Source organism: Dendrobates tinctorius, unplaced genomic scaffold (assembly GCF_039654945.1).
Source record: "Dendrobates tinctorius isolate UK_male_01 unplaced genomic scaffold, ASM3965494v1 ptg000030l, whole genome shotgun sequence".
In the NCBI taxonomy this organism is placed as follows: domain Eukaryota; kingdom Metazoa; phylum Chordata; class Amphibia; order Anura; family Dendrobatidae; genus Dendrobates; species Dendrobates tinctorius.
In genome coordinates, this window is record NW_027361698.1 from 39696979 (window position 1) to 39713684 (window position 16706).

The following is a 16706-nucleotide window of genomic DNA, read 5'->3' on the forward strand; positions in this document are numbered from 1 at the left end:
AAATGTCTGCTGCAAAATAACTAATCTGTTAGTACTGGGATATCTCTATAGTCTATGTTAGAGCAGCTTGATAATTCCTTATACAAAGTCCAATATGGGGTGAAGTATTGCACCATGGTTGGCTAAGGTACAATCAAACATTTGGTGCAAAACGCCAATAGAAACCGAGCAGAATTGAACATGGGAGCCGATCAAAAAAGATGTAAGAGAAAAGAATGAGAATCTTATTTGTAAAATTAATTACCAGTATGACATAGAAAACAATTCAACTTATGAGCACATTTCACTAATGTTAAAATCATGTTGGGTAAGTAAGAAAACAAGCTTCACTCAGTTACCACATTTTTATAATACTCGTTTCTCTTCTCTTATTTTTGTGTGTAGGTGTCCAAGATTAGAAGGAGCCTGTACTGCAACTTCTTGCCAAAATGGAGCAACCTGCGTTGATAATTGGTCCTGGCAGCAATGTAACTGTAAAGATGGCTTTACTGGAAAGCACTGTGAAAAGTGTATGTTAAGTTTTACACCTCTTTATAACAACCTGACTTCACTAGAAAAATAGCCTAAGTGCTCACAATATAAAGTAATGCATTTTATATGCTGGTTTTATGCTGTTCCAATTCTAAGTGTTATCATATACATTACAGGTGTTTCTATGGGTTTTCCAGATTTTACACTGAGGTTTTACACATCAGAGAAGTCAATTTATTAAATAATGTTTTAAGGTTTATTCATTAACTGACAGGAATGAAAATAGCTCTTTTACTATTCTGCATTCGTGGCATATAAAGCTTAGGGCCATTAAAAAATATATACATTTTAGCAAAGGTCAGTTTTGACATGTACATGTGTCCTTCCTTACCTTTCTCCCTGGTCCTCATATCCCAAAATATTGACACAAGATGGCCATGTTTGGAAGAAATAAACAAAACATGATTTGGTGATGCTCTGTCAGGAGATGTTAATTCTATATGTAGCTCTATTTGGTCTGCAAGTGATGTGAACTTCAGTCTGTGGAAGGTTTTGATTACATGTTGCAATAATTTATTGAATATGCAAAGAGTGAAATCGAAATCATTAACTCATTCTTGACCTAGCAATTTTACATTTTTGCGCTTTTGTTTTTTCTACTTATTTTTCCAAGAGCCATGACTTTTTCACTTTTTCATTTTTTTCTGTCGACATATCTATATACGGACAGGTTTTGTGGACAAGTCATAGCTTTGAATGGCACTACTCATCTTTTTTATTACATGTTTTTCCATTGCAGCAGCCAAAAGAAATACAGTTCAGGCATTTTGATTTTTTTTCCTAATATGGTAGTTACTGAGTTACTTTTGAAGAACAGTGATACCACATATGGATTTTTTTAAAATTTTTTTTTAATTTCTGTATGTTTACTCAGAGAAAATTGGAGTTAATTTGAGTGTTTATAGTTTTTTTGGGGTTTTTTTTACTTCTACCTTTTTCTTTATTTGTTAGTCTTCTTGGGGTACATGTACTTGGAACCGTTCGATCACCTATACTATATACTGCAATGTAAACACTGCCATGACACTGGTGTTACGGGCATGGGTGTCTTCAGCAGACCCCATCTCTCATGGTAACGCATTTGTACTCTGCGATTTTCTCACTGAGGGACCAATGAGCATGTGGAACACTGCATCCTCTTCCGGTCTATGTGCTTAACCTGTGGGAAGAGCTTGGTGCCATCTACTGCTGCTACAAGCAGATCATGGCTGCGGATAACAGTGGTTATCGGCAATCAATGTACATTATATACTCTCTTTCGGGGCTTGTATAAAGACTAGAAAATAATATATGATATAAAAATACAGGATATGTTTGGAAGGGGATAATTACATTTGTAAAAAGATAAAGGTGGACACATCTGTAATTTACTAGTTTCAACTATAACCAAATTGAAAATAATTAAGAATTTCAAAATGAATCTTGTATGGGTTTATGTTTTGTGACATGTCTTTCTGCACTCCAGCATCCTCATTTAAAAGAGGAAATCTACCCAAAAAGATCCTGTGAAATTTGGTACAGTGCTTAGTCTCTTTTTGAGGCCATTTAAAGGTTTCCAGACACAAGCATACTAATGAGTAAGTTGCATCGTTTTACATTCTGGAAACCGGACATGGATTCTTCAGGAATCCCTCCTCTTGCTTTCTTTTGGTAGGATTCCTAACCAGGCTTCAACAAATTCCAGGAACTGGGGTGAGGGTACATAGTTCTAAATAAAGGATATGTTAAAGCAGCTTAGACACTTAATATGCCTCCTTCAGTATAGAAATTCAGGGGGATATTTCAAAGAGTTCCTTAATTTAATATGGCTTTTATCTGGACATTTTTTTTTAAAGAATTCTCTTTTAATGTATTAATTGACAGTACCATTAATGTATTAATTGACAGTACCATTTGGATTCTTAATTATGGTAATAATTTTCTATGAATTTTACTGTTTTTCTTATTAAGTTTAATTCTATGTCATTTGATTAATTTTCTAGATATAAGTCCAGACACTGCTCTAGCTCTGGAAGGAAAAGGTTACCTTGAATACACCATAAACCAGGCCAAGAAAAGAGAGTATCTTTTAAGACCTCACTTTGTGGATTTGGACACTACGTACATAAATCAATTGGCTATAAAGTTCAGGACCAGAAGTGACAACGGTATTTTACTTCAGGTTCATGAAATCAGCAATTACACAATGATAAAGGTATGCATTTTTTATTAAACTTTTTTTTATTAATGTTACAATTTATAACTCTTTTCTTAATTTAAAACAATTCTTGTTCTTTATCTTTTAGTTAATAGGGATTTCTGCTCTTTGTAATGCAATATCCACATGATTTACTAAGACATAAGGAGATATTAGGGAGCAGGAGTACCCAACTCTGGACCCAATTGGTCAGAGCAGACTGAAGGGAAGATGAGTATTTATATCAGTTCCTCTGTAGTAACAGACCAATGTAGTAAATGCCAGCCAGAGGGACTTTGTGGTTTCCAGACAGAGCATAGCAGGGACGCTTCTGCTGCAGCCAGTTGTCTTACAGCGGCAAGAAGGACAGTGACGAGGTTAAGGACAGACATGGCTGAACTCCGGAGACACACAGAGAAGACTTCTTAATATATTTTTCAGTTTAATATATATATATAATATTACACAAAATAGAATCAAAGAAAATGAAGATGTTAAAATGGATTTACTGATATATGTAATTTTTGGCGCTATTTCTTCTTAGTGTAACTTTCAGACCAAAATCTGTGGAACATTTTCTCCAGTTACTCTGTTGTGTTATTTTTCTGATTTCTTTGTCTTGCAACAAAATACACGATGCTCTTATATCATCTGTAAAAGTCCTTCTTTTGTGTTCTCCATGAATTCCACAGACTAAGCCATATCTAATTTTACATTTGGATCCTTGATCTTTTCTTATGTGTGTTTAAAGATGGCAAACAAGTTATGGACTTTGAAGGGTGTTTTGAAGCCAGAAAAGTGTCCCTATCTTCCTCCCTTTAGCATTAAAAACACAAGTCTGCAGAACTTACCTCTCCCTAAAGAACCTGATAACTTCAGTCCCTGGCTATGGCTCAGTCAGGCTTGTCATAATTCTAAATGAGAGCAGCAGTAATGCTGGCAAAACACTTTATTAGACAGATCACTAGCCAAGAGTTCCCGGGATTTCTGGGACACATCCCAATATTCATATCTATAGGTATAAGTAATATATAAGAATGTATATATATGTATATATATATATTTATATATTGTAAAAAGCTCACTATCCTGAAATATCAAACACTTTATATAGATGGCAAATGACATAGGGAAAAAGTATAATGTAATGTAATCTTAAGTTCCAATATGAAAATGCAGATGTTAAAGTGAAGTTTTTGAAAAAACAATAGGCATATTCATTTGGGGGTCCACACAGTAATTTCTAGGAGAATTTAGTTCAAAACTCAATACATGACAATATAATCATATTTGAACCTGAAAGACACATGGGAGTACAGTATGAGTAAAAGCTGTCTAGGCAAGAGATGGCAAGAAAGAATGGAGACCAGCTGGCCCTCAAGCCACAGATGGGGCAGCTACATAAAAAGCCTCTAAGTGCCTTCTGTACAAGGTTTACAATGAGCAATGTGTATTCATTTATCTACCACCTTGCCCTTAGCCCTCAATAATTTACTTGGATAGATGGAAAAAATGTCAAGTATGCCCAAAATGCTTTATTGCTCCTAGTCTACCAGATTATACTTTTTATTAGGTGAAGCAGAAAATTATCAATTTAAATGCAATGCATTCTGTTTCTGATTGACTAAAGACTACGTAGCTAACAATGAGCAGTGGAACCACAGTAGACCAATTAACAGCTCTTTCAGTTATATAAGATGATTGTAAAATGCATAGAAATGGTTTTATGAACTCATAAAAAATTATAGCTATTCAGTTACACATGTATATCTCCAAATTGAATATATCTGCTTTGTAAGGTTAAATTGCATTGTGGCTTAGTGTAAAGGCTATTTTTTCTTATAATCCAAGAGTGTAATTTTGTTTTTCCAACGTTTTTGAGTCCTAATTGCTTTTCATAGCTTTGGTCAATTTGAACTTTGATTAGGGAAATGTTGTGGCATTTAAAATTAAGGAGGTAACACTACAGGAAAGAAAACATATATGTTCTATGTTTTTTTTAACTTAGGTGAAGAATGGGAAATTACATTATACATCAGATGCAGGAGTTGCAGGAAAAGTAGAGCGAAACATCCCAGAAATGTATGTAGCTGATGGACGATGGCACACTCTTGTAATGGAGAAGAATGGATCACTAACTACCTTGTCTTTGGACAAGGCATACAGTCGAGATATTCATCATGTAACACAAGACTTTGGAGGTCTCAATGTTCTTACTCTTCAGCTTGGTGGATCTCCATATGGACAGATATCCCAAAACAATCACAATGGTAAAAGAATATTTTATTTCCATCATATCTGGAGTCTTACCTAAAATTATTTGTAGTTAAACAGAATTATATAAACAGGCTTTAAAGGATTTAAACAGTTTACCTTTGCATAATAGAACATTGGTAGAAAACACGCATTTATAAATATTACAGAGGAGCAAATTTTTCAAAATTCAAACTTAGCAGATTTGCTTACATTTAGCTGGGAAATTGTAGGCAAATTTATTTCATGTTAATCAAATTTGGGTTAAAAAAAAGAATAATCACGATATTCACGTCTCCTTGACCATAACCTGTCCCGCTGTGCAGCTCCCTTCCACTTCAGTCACTCTTCTCATTTCTTTGTCATCCCTGATGCTTGCTAGGCCCCGCTCTTTTATGATGATCTAGTTGGAACGAGCTGCACAGATGAGGGCAGGGATGAGGTTTCATCATCAGTTTTTTACCATATGTAAAGAATGGTCCGTGGGTTTTTTTCAGCACATTGGACCTATTTTTGATCCGTGTGTCAGTTTTTATAACACTTGCATTTCTTCAAACAAGAAAAACAGATGCAACATTTTTCTCTTTGCCTATTCATTAAAACACAGACGGCAGACACATTACCTCATTGACTTTCAGTGGTGATCAAAGTAGGATATGTCTTAGTTTTTATATTTAATGACAAACGGTCCACAAGAGAAGGCACATTCATCGTAATTGACACTTGTACCAAAAACCACAGAGCTCTTATATTTATCTTTTTAAATCACTACCGTCGCCAAAATGAATTTTGTGGGATTCAAAATATATTTGTTTCAAATCTATTCACTCATCTCTAATATACCTAAAAAACAGTGTTTGCAGGCCACATTTTTCGTGGGAGATGGGGAAGCATTTTTATTCATATACCTGTGGATAATTTCAGGTGAGATGAATAGTTGTAGTAATGACATTCATTGATAGCGAGTCTCGGGTAAAACTAAGACTCATTATCAATGAATGTCATTACTTATTTTCTTCAAGGGGGTCACCATTTTTGGACATTTATATCATATGAGTTGAACACTAATACTATTTGTAAGGCCACGATTCCATTCTGCTCTGCAGAATGCAGAGGCCTAATGGTGGGACCCACATATATCTGACATAACCTGCTCAAGACCAGGCTATTTTCTTCCTGAAAGTCCAAACATATTTTCTTCTTTTTTAGTACTTTTGGCTTAAAAGCAATAGCATTTTTCTTGTTCAGGTGGTTAGATAATCTATGCACTTTTTGATAATACATTGGGCTTTACTTTATGTTATTTTTATATTTGTATTTTTGGTTTTTGGGTGCGTGTAAAAGAGGGAACAGTGTTTGTTTTTCAATTTTTTCACATTTTTTTTAATGGTAAAACTAAAATACCATTTTAAATTTCTGTTAAAGTCACTTTTATACTGGGATATTATTGTTTTGGATCCTTGGGGATGGGCTGAAAGAAATGGTTTGGGCTGATTGATGTTTTTTTATTTTTATTATTTTACTTAATTTTATTAATTTTTTTGTCTATATTTTATTATTTTTTATTGCACACATTATGGTCCCTGTAAAGGGATAAATTATACATATTTTTGAATTGCTGATTTCTCCTGTACCAGTGACTGACATATTACCCTATATTAGGCAGCCTCATGAGATACACAGAAGAGCAGAACTGGGTTGTTAGGACCCAACTGTTCTAGCAGCTTTCTGGGTTGTGCGATCACTTGATCACTGGCATAGGAGCAGGAAGTGTTATAGCTACTTTCTGCAACGCATACACAGCATTAATTCACAACATCCTTTCTTAGTCATTTGCATGCTGCCTGGAGGTTTAACATTGTCAGTTGGTCTGCAAGTAATTAAAGTATATTAGACATAATTACCATTTTAATAATTGTGTTCTTTTATTACACATTGCATGGACTAAAAATGGAAACTAAATGAAGTAAGGTAAAAAAATAGTTGCTAGTATGACATATTAAAATGTTCTTTTTCTTTTTTGCAGGTTTTGATGGTTGCATTGCCTATATTAAATATAATCGGGAGAATCTTCCATTCAGTGGAAAACATGATATGGTGCACATATCTAAATCAGAGTCATCACGAAAACTGGGATGTAGAGGTCCTAACATATGTGCCAGTAGCCCCTGTTGGGGCGATTTGATGTGCATAAATCAGTGGTATGCATATAGCTGTGTACCACCCGGGGATTGTTCCTCAAACCCTTGCCAAAATGGAGGTAGCTGTGAACCTCACTCCCAATCTGGATTCAACTGCATCTGTCCTGAGACACATACTGGAAATTTCTGTGAATCAGTTGTCGCTTGTCTTGGCGTGGTTTGCCCTCAGGGTAATGTTTGTAAGAGTGGATTAAATGGAGGATATATGTGTACTCTTATCTCACATACTGAGCAGCTATCTCTCCCACTTTGGGCTGTCCCAGCAATTGTTGGAAGTTGTGCTACTATTCTTGCTCTGCTGGTACTTAGCTTAATTTTATGTAACCAATGCAGAGGAAGAAAAAATAAAGTGCCAAAAGAAGAAAAGAAACCCAAAGAAAAGAAGAAAAAGGGAAGTGAGAATGTTGCTTTTGATGATCCAGACAATATTCCACCATATGGCGATGACATGACAATAAGAAAACAGCCTGAAGGGAACCCTAAACCTGATATTATTGAAAGGGAAAACCCATATCTCATCTATGATGAAACTGATATACCACACAGCTCAGAAATCATACCTAGTGCACCATTAGCTATGCCTGATGCAGAAATAGAGCATTATGATATTGATAACGCCAGTAGTATTGCTCCCTCTGATGCCGACATTATTCAACACTACAAACAATTCCGGAGCCACACTCCTAAATTCTCTATTCAAAGACATAGTCCACTTGGCTTTGCACGACAATCCCCTCTGCCTTTGGGTGCAAGTAGTTTAACATATCAACCATCCTATGGCCAGGGACTTAGAACTGCTACACTTGGCCATTCTGGTTGTCCACCTCCAAATGCTTTGTCTCGTCATAGTCCAGCACCATTTTCCAAGTCTTCAACATTTTACAGAAGCAGTCCAGCACGAGAACTACATCTTTCATCATTGGAAATGCATAACGATGTTTGCCAGCCTGGTCTTTTTAATTATGCAACTCGTCTTGGTAGAAGAAGCAAGAGTCCTCAAACAATGGCAGGCCATAGCTCCAGACCAGGAAGTCGCCTTAAGCAGCCTATAGGGCAGATTGCCATAGAAAGTGGACCCCCTGTTGGCCTTTCAATAGAGGAAGTTGAAAGACTTAATACTCCAAGACCAAGAAACCCTAGCATCTGCAGTGCAGACCATGGGAGGTCTTCATCAGAGGAGGACTGCCAGAGGCCTCTTTCAAGAATAAGGAATCCAGCTGATGGCATTCCTGCTCCAGAATCATCATCAGATAGTGATTCACATGAGTCCTTCACATGCTCAGAAATGGAGTATGATAGAGACAAGCCAATGGTGTACACATCAAGAATGCCAAAATTAACTCAAGTTAATGAATCAGATGCAGATGATGAAGACAACTATGGTGCTAGACTAAAGCCAAGGAGATATCCGGGTCGAAGAGCTGAGGGTGGGCCTTCAGGAGCTCAATCTCCAACGACCACTCTGCCAGCTGATAGTACATTACCTATGAAGCTATCCCAGCAAGCTAGCAATTTCAACTGGGACAATCTATTGAACTGGGGTCCAGGTTTTGGGCATTATGTAGATGTTTTTAAAGATCTAGCTTCACTACCAGAAAAGGCTTCAGCAAATGTAAATGAGGAATTAAAGGCAAGTCCATCAAAAACAGGTTCTGAAAGTGGAGAAACAGAACAATATGTCTAAATATGACATAACTGGATTGTTGAATTGCAAATGCTTATGACAGTCAAACATTTTATGTTTGTTTACAACTGAACGTCTCCATTTTGAGAACCGGCCAGTGCAGTCTAAAATTTAAGGAGACATCTTCACAATAATAAACATATTGCTGCTGGAAAGGACTGCAATGTATTTAAAACAATTGTGTTCATTATTCAATTTATTTGCATGCATTACACTTTACAACCTAATTTCCAGCATGCACAATGTTAAGTAGACTTCCTCCTACTTTTAACTGCTCCCATTGTGATATTCGTAAATGTTATAATTGATGTTTTTCTCAGTTACGTTAATAATACAGATGTAGTACTTCATTTTTTGGAATTGCTCTAAAAAGTTAGGTGACATTGAAAGCTAAATTCATTTTCCGAGAACTTTTAATGTATCTAGACTATAACTTTACAGATGTATAATAGATAACTCAAATATTGGCAAATGGGTGATAAAAAGGGATTAAAGCAGATTCAAGATGGTTGCACCATAGGATCTTTTTTACATTGATTTTACAAGAAAAACAAAAATAAAATGGTTAAAAGAAAGTTTCCGTCTTTGTAAAATTGAGACATATTTCAAAATTTCATTTAATACTTTCAGAAGATTTATTTTTGTAAAGACTTTTCCAGACACTCACTAAAAATGGGAAATAAGTTGTTGAAACCTTGATACTAGTTTTTACTAAAATTCTTACATAGAAATTTGTACGTTGAGATTTGAACTTCACTTTTTGTGATACTTTGTACTGTGGAACAATTTTTTTTTTAAGTGCTTTTACCTGATCTGTTTTTGATACTGGTATTTTTCCTATGCTGTATAGTTTTCTTACTTTCAGGGAAGGCAAGAAAATGCTTTTCAGTAAAATCTGTTACTTGTGTAACATACATATTTTTCAAATTTTGATACAATTGTAACATATCAGTATGCTTTTTTCTTGTAAATGTCAATAATAAAATTAAAATATTTATTTAAAATATTGCGTTTGTAAGGTAAGTTACTTTTGTGTCTTGATTTTATAATATCCCTTACAAGACCTAACTAGTCACAACATATACATATGCTGTAATATTAAAGTTTATTTATAGTTCTAAAGTACCTGAACTAATATATTAGGGTACAAGTCGTCAAACACTAGATCGCGATAATCTACCAGTAGACTGCAGAGCAGGAATTAGGATTTCCTTGTGTTGAACAACTAGGCTATTTCGCTGTAAATTTCAACCCAATGGAAAATCTGTATCCTTAGGCCAAATTCAGATGATGCACAAATTGACTGTGAATCTACTGTCCTGAACTTGGAAGCCTCATGTATGCTAATGAGGCTGTAATGCTATGGTGAAAAGACAGTCAACCAGTCCATATTTTGTGGTCTGTATTCAGACCATGATGAATGGACATCTGAATTTGGATTTACAAGCATGTTTTTCAGTATGCCTATCAAAATACTCATTTAACTAAATCATAAGGGTAGGTGCACACGGTCAGTAATTGGCAGCACTTTGGATGCAGCACATGTCCGCTTTTGAACACAGGTGATTCCGCATGTGTTCACTGAACCATGCGGAATCACCATGTCCAATACATTGTATGGGTAAAATTTATTTTACGGAGCCTCCCGGCTCCACAAGATAAATAAACATGCTGCGGTCTGGAAAGACGCACCGCATGTCCATCTCCGCAGGTGATCTGTGAGCGTCTGTGAACGCATAGTGGGCATGGGATTTCTTGAAATTCCATCCACCATGCTGTAACATCTGGTCGCTGCGGGTTGGACGCTGTGGAAGTACGCAGCATCCAAACAGCAGCATTTACTGACCATGTGCACTGACCCTTAAGCGTCTTAAGTTTTAGACACATTCCCTAATATAAAATATATACTGTGTTAGGAGTTGGGATTTTCCCGCTGCTCAGCATGAAGGTCAGTCCCAGCATCTTGCTCAGACACGTGCCACACGTTTGGTTACTGCTGGATCTCGAGTTAAGTCTATTGTAACCAGTGTATTGCAAACGCCGCATTACGTTCTAGCGCACTCTTTCCTGCCATTCTGACATGAATCGTGGATTCTCTTTTTCATAAGGTGGCGTCTCCATGAGTTTTTACTGAAAACTTTATGAAGTCCAGACTCAGAAATTTAGGACCTTACTTTGCACAGATATGTCTTGAAAAAGGCGCTTGGGCCAAAGTATCGACAATTAATTATCTGTATTCATTTTGGTCTGATGGACTATTCATTTTTTAATTAATAAAAATAATTATTTTCAATATTGTGTTTTTCTAAATTTACTAAGTCCAAAGATCACCGTACTGAGCATGTCAGTGATGTGGCGTCTTCATGTTGGTGGTCAGACATCAGCTGCTCTGGTGAGATGGCAGCTCTGGATTGGTCCACGGGGAAAGTCCTGCCGATTGGACATGAGCCTAATGTAAAATAGGCTCTCAGAGGTGCACGCGGTGCGCTAATATCATTTGCTGTTGTGTGTGTGTGAGTGGAGACTCTGCTGGCTTGTATGAGTGCCTAGTTTTCCTTAGAGAGGCAGGTTTTTCTTTTTGCTTGACCTAGCGCCTGTCTCGGCCACATGTGCGGTTAGCACAGGTAAGTTACGAGACACAGTCAACCCACGTGCTTAAATCCTGTTGTTTAACTGGGTATTGCACACACTTCATTTTGTACCGCTCGGCGGTTAGCTGAGTTAGTTATTTATATTTTCTTTGCCACTCAGCGGTTAGCTGAACTGGTATTCCTCTTTCTGTGCATTCCTCTCTGAGAGGATATCAGAGACTGGTATCTAGCGTTCAGTTCATACTGTGTGGAGTTAACACAGCGGGTCTCTTGGTGAACGCTCGCGACACGACTCCGCCATTGTTCACAACAGGATAATATCTCTGCATGGTGGACCCCGGGTTGCAATTGCACTTTTTTAGTTATTTTTATTTAGTGCAATCCGCCAACCCTAACACTGTGGTTATCAAAAGTCTACAAACCTCGGTTAATATACAGTCATATGTAAAAGTTTGGGCACCCCTATTAATGTTAACCTTTTTTCTTTATAACAATTTTGGTTTTTGCAACAGGTATTTCAGTTTCATATATCTAATAACTGATGGACTCAGTTATATTTCTGGATTCAAATGAGGTTTATTGTACTAACAGAAAATGTGCAATCTGCATTTAAACAAAATTTGACCGGTGCAAAAGTATGGGCACCCTTATCATTTTCTTGATTTGAACACTCCTAACTACTTTTTACTGACTTCCTGAAGCACTAAATTGGTTTTGTAACCTCATTGAGCTTTGAGCTTCATAGCCAGGTGTATCAAATCATGAGAAAAGGTATTTAAAGTGGCCACTTGCAAGTAGTTCTCCTATTTGATTCTCCTATGAAGAGTGGCATCATGGGATCCTCAAAACAACTCTCAAATGATCTGAAAACAAAGATTATTCAACATAGCTTTTCAGGGGAAGGATACAAAAAGTTGTCTCAGAGATTTAACCAGTCAGTTTCCACTGTGAGGAACATAGTAAGGAAATGGAAGAACACAGGTTCAGTTCTTGTTAAGCCCAGAAGTGGCAGGCAAAGAAAAATATCAGAAAGGCAGAGAAGAAGAATGGTGAGAACAGTCAAGGACAATCCACAGACCACCTCCAAAGACCTGCAGCATCATCTTGCTGCAGATGGTGTCACTGTGCATCGGTCAACAATACAGCGCACTTTGCACAAGGAGAAGCTGTATGGGAGAGTGATGCGAAAGAAGCCGTTTCTGCAAGCACGCCACAAACAGAGTCGCCTGAGGTCTGCAAAAGCACATTTGGACAAGCCAGTTACATTTTGGAAGAAGGTCCTGTGGACTGATGAAACAAAGATTGAGTTGTTTGGTCATACAAAAAGGCATTATGCATGCGCTGTATTGTTGACCGATGCACAGTGACACCATCTGCAGCAAGATGATGCTGCAGGTCTTTGGAGGTGGTCTGTGGATTGTCCTTGACTGTTCTCACCATTCTTCTTCTCTGCCTTTCTGATATTTTTGTTGGCCTGCCACTTCTGGGCTTAACAAGAACTGTACCTGTGTTCTTCCATTTCCTTACTATGTTCCTCACAGTGGAAACTGACTGGTTAAATCTCTGAGACAACTTTTTGTATCCTTCCCCTGAAAAGCTATGTTGAATAATCTTTGTTTTCAGATCATTTGAGAGTTGTTTTGAGGAGCCCATGATGCCACTCTTCATAGGAGAATCAAAGAGGAGAACTACTTGCAAGTGGCCACCTTAAATACCTTTTCTCATGATTTGATACACCTGGCTATGAAGTTCAAAGCTCAATGAGGTTACAAAACCAATTTAGTGCTTCAGGAAGTCAGTAAAAAGTAGTTAGGAGTGTTCAAATCAAGAAAATGATAAGGGTGCCCATACTTTTGCACCGGTCAAATTTTGTTTAAATGCAGATTGCACATTTTCTGTTAGTACAATAAACCTCATTTGAATCCAGAAATATAACTGAGTCCATCAGTTATTAGTTATATGAAACTGAAATACCTGTTGCAAAAACCAAAATTGTTATAAAGAAAAAAGGTTAACATTAATAGGGGTGCCCAAACTTTTACATATGACTGTACCATGTATGATATAAAAAATCATACCAAGAAGTATCATTTCAGAACTTTTACCACCTTTAGTGTCACCTATAATCTGTACAAATGCATTGGGAACCAAAATGAAATCATTTTGAGGGGTTAAATAAAAATGACAAAACTAAAATAATTTGTTTGCAAAAGTATATACACCATCTTATAATTGGAAATTTGGTTGTGTTCAGAATTAGCCAGTCACATAGTAGTCAGTAAACAGCTACCATCATTTTAAAGAGATTCTGGTTAACCTCATATAAAGTTTAGCTGTTATAGTAGGATTTTGCTGATACTTTTTAGTTTTATTTCACCACTAAAGCCGTGGTCTGTAAACAGCTTACAACATAACAATGGAACCTCATTGTTGAAAATGATCAGGCAGGAGTTTACAAATAGAATTCAAGACATTAGATTTACCATACAGATGATCATCAAGAAGTTGCTTAAATTTGGCACAACATGAATATTACTCAGAACTGAACGTCCCTCAAAAACTGATGAAAAGACGAGAAGAAAATTGGTTAGTAAAACTGCCATGAGGCCTACAGTACCATTAAAGGAGCTGCAGAGATTTCTGTCAAGTACTATTTGTGTACTGCATGTGACAACAATCTCCCATATTTGTCATATCTGGCCTGTGTGGTAGGGTGTCAAGATGGAAGCCTTTTGTTACAAAGAAAAACATCCAATCCCACTTTGTTTTCTGAAAACCTATTTCACGTCTGCCAAAAGCATGTTAGAAAATCTGCTATGGCCTGTTGAAAGCAATGTTGAATTTTTTGCCACAATTTTTAAAGGTTTGTTTGTCGCCAAGTCAACTCTGTGCATGATAACAAAAACACACCTATAGTGAAGCATGTTGGGGGCAGCATTATGCTTTAGGGTTGTTTTTCAGCAGGTTAAACTGAGTCTTTAGTCAAGGTGGAGGGAATTAAGAACAGTTCCAAATATCAGTCAATTTTGTAACAAAACCTCCAAGCCTATGCTAAAAAACTAAAAATGAAGACAATGAGCCCGAGATAAAAACCCAACCATAAGCATACCTCAAAATCAACAAAATAATGGTTTTGTCAGAAGAAGATCAATGTTTGGAAATACCCAGCCAGAGCCCAGACCTGAATCCAATTTAAAATTTGTGGGTGACCTGAACAGGGCTGTACACAGGAGATGCCCCTGCTATCTGACAGATTTGGAGCACTACTACAAGGAAGAATGGACAAAGATTGCCAACTCTAGCTGTGCTATGCTGATAGACTCCTACCCAAAAAGACTGAATTATGTTAGAAAGTCAAAAATTAGTTTTAGGGTGTGCATATTTATGCAACCACATTACCTTTTCTTTTAGAGAATATTTCAGTTTATATTTCAACTGTATTGCACAGATTATAGGTAAAATTAAAGGTGGAAAAAGTTCTGAAATTATTCTTCTACGTATGATTTTTTTTTACATTACAATAACGTGTAGATTTTTTATCTTCTTTTATGCCTAGAAAGCTCCAAATGTCATGGTACTTACCATATTTTTCGCTTTATATGTTGCACCTGATTATAAGATGCACCCCCAAATTTGTTGAAGAAAAAGATAATTTTTTTATGTTAAATTGGGGTCTGTCTTATAATGCCAGTGTCCGTCTTACAAATCATATACACTCACTGGCCACTTTATTAGGTACACCATGCTAGTAAGGGGTTGGACCCCCTTTTGCCTTCAGAACTGCCTCAATTCTTCGTGGCAGAGATTCAACAAGGTGCTGGAAGCATTCCTCAGAGATTTTGGACCATATTGACATGATGGCATCACACAGTTGGCGCAGATTTGTCGGCTGCACATCCCTGATGCGAATCTCCCGTTCCACCACATCCCAAAGATGCTCTATTGGATTGAGATCTGGTGACTGAGGAGGCCATTTGAGTACAGTAAACTCATTGTCATGTTCAAGAAACCAATCTGAGATGATTCGAGCTTTATGACATGGCGCATTATCCTGCTGAAAGTAGCCATCAGATGTTGGGTACATTGTGGTCATAAAGGGATGGACATGGTCAGCAACAATACTCAGGTAGGCTGTGGCGTTGCAACGATGCTCAATTGGTACCAAGGGGCCCAAAGAGTGCCCAGAAAAAATTCCCCACACCATGACACCACCACCACCAGCCTGAACCGTTGATACAAGGCAGGATGGATCCATGCTTTCATGTTGTTTACGCCAAATTCTGACCCTACCATCCGAATGTCGCAGCAGAAATCGAGACTCATCAGACCAGGCAACGTTTTTCCAATCTTCTACTGTCCAATTTCGATGAGCTTGTGCAAATTGTAGCCTCAGTTTCCTGTTCTTAGCTGAGAGGAGTGGTACCCAGTGTGGTCTTCTGCTGCTGTAGCCCATCTGCCTCAAAGTTCGACGCACTGTGCGTTCAGAGATGCTCTTCTGCCTACCTTGGTTGTAACGGGTGGCAATTTGAGTCACTGTTGCCTTTCTATCAGCTCGAACCAGTCTGCCCATTCTCCTCTGACCTCTGGCATCAACATGGCATTTCCGGCCACAGAACTGCCGCTCACTGGATTTTTTTTCTTTTTCGGACCATTCTCTGTAAACCCTAGAGATGGTTGTGCGTGAAAATCCCAGTAGATCAGCAGTTTCTGAAATTCTCAGACCAGCCCTTCTGGCACCAACAATCATGCCACGTTCAAAGGCACTCAAATCACCTTTCTTCCCCATACTGATGCTCGGTTTGAACTGCAGGAGATTGTCTTGACCATGTCTACATGCCTAAATGCACTGAGTTGCCGCCATGTGATTGGCTGATTAGAAATTAAGTCTTAACACACAGTTGGACAGGTGTACCTAATAAAGTGGCCAGTGAGTGTATATCCTTCATCCTGGTATCTATTAAACACCCATCCTGGCATATGGCCCCCTTGTGCTGTCACATGGCCCCCCTGTGCTGCTGGCACACTGGCACATTGCCCCCCCTGTGCTGCTGGCACGCACATAGCCCCCCCTGTGCTGCTGGCATGCACATGGTCCCCCCGTGCTGCTGGCACACACATGGCCCCCCCATCCCATCCTAGATATGCCCCCCATGCTGCTGGCACGCACATGGCCCCCCCATCCCATCCTGGATATGCCCCCTGTGCTGCTGGCACACACATGGCCCCCATCCCATCCTGGATATGCCCTCCTGTGCTGCCGGCACGCACAT

General features: G+C 37.9%; 1 protein-coding gene across 1 annotated transcript in view; it reads left to right on the top strand.

Annotated features, from left to right (window-relative positions):
* FAT4 (FAT atypical cadherin 4) overlaps window positions 1–9851 on the top strand; it is a 337078-nt gene extending 327227 nt beyond the window's left edge. The window contains exons 14-17 of the mRNA XM_073572044.1: window positions 385–509; window positions 2514–2725; window positions 4716–4977; window positions 6987–9851. Coding sequence (XP_073428145.1) covers window positions 385–509; window positions 2514–2725; window positions 4716–4977; window positions 6987–8845 — 2458 coding nt within the window. The 3' untranslated portion in view covers window positions 8846–9851. The remainder of the gene's footprint in view (window positions 1–384; window positions 510–2513; window positions 2726–4715; window positions 4978–6986) is intronic.
* The last annotated feature ends 6855 nt before the right edge of the window (window positions 9852–16706 follow it).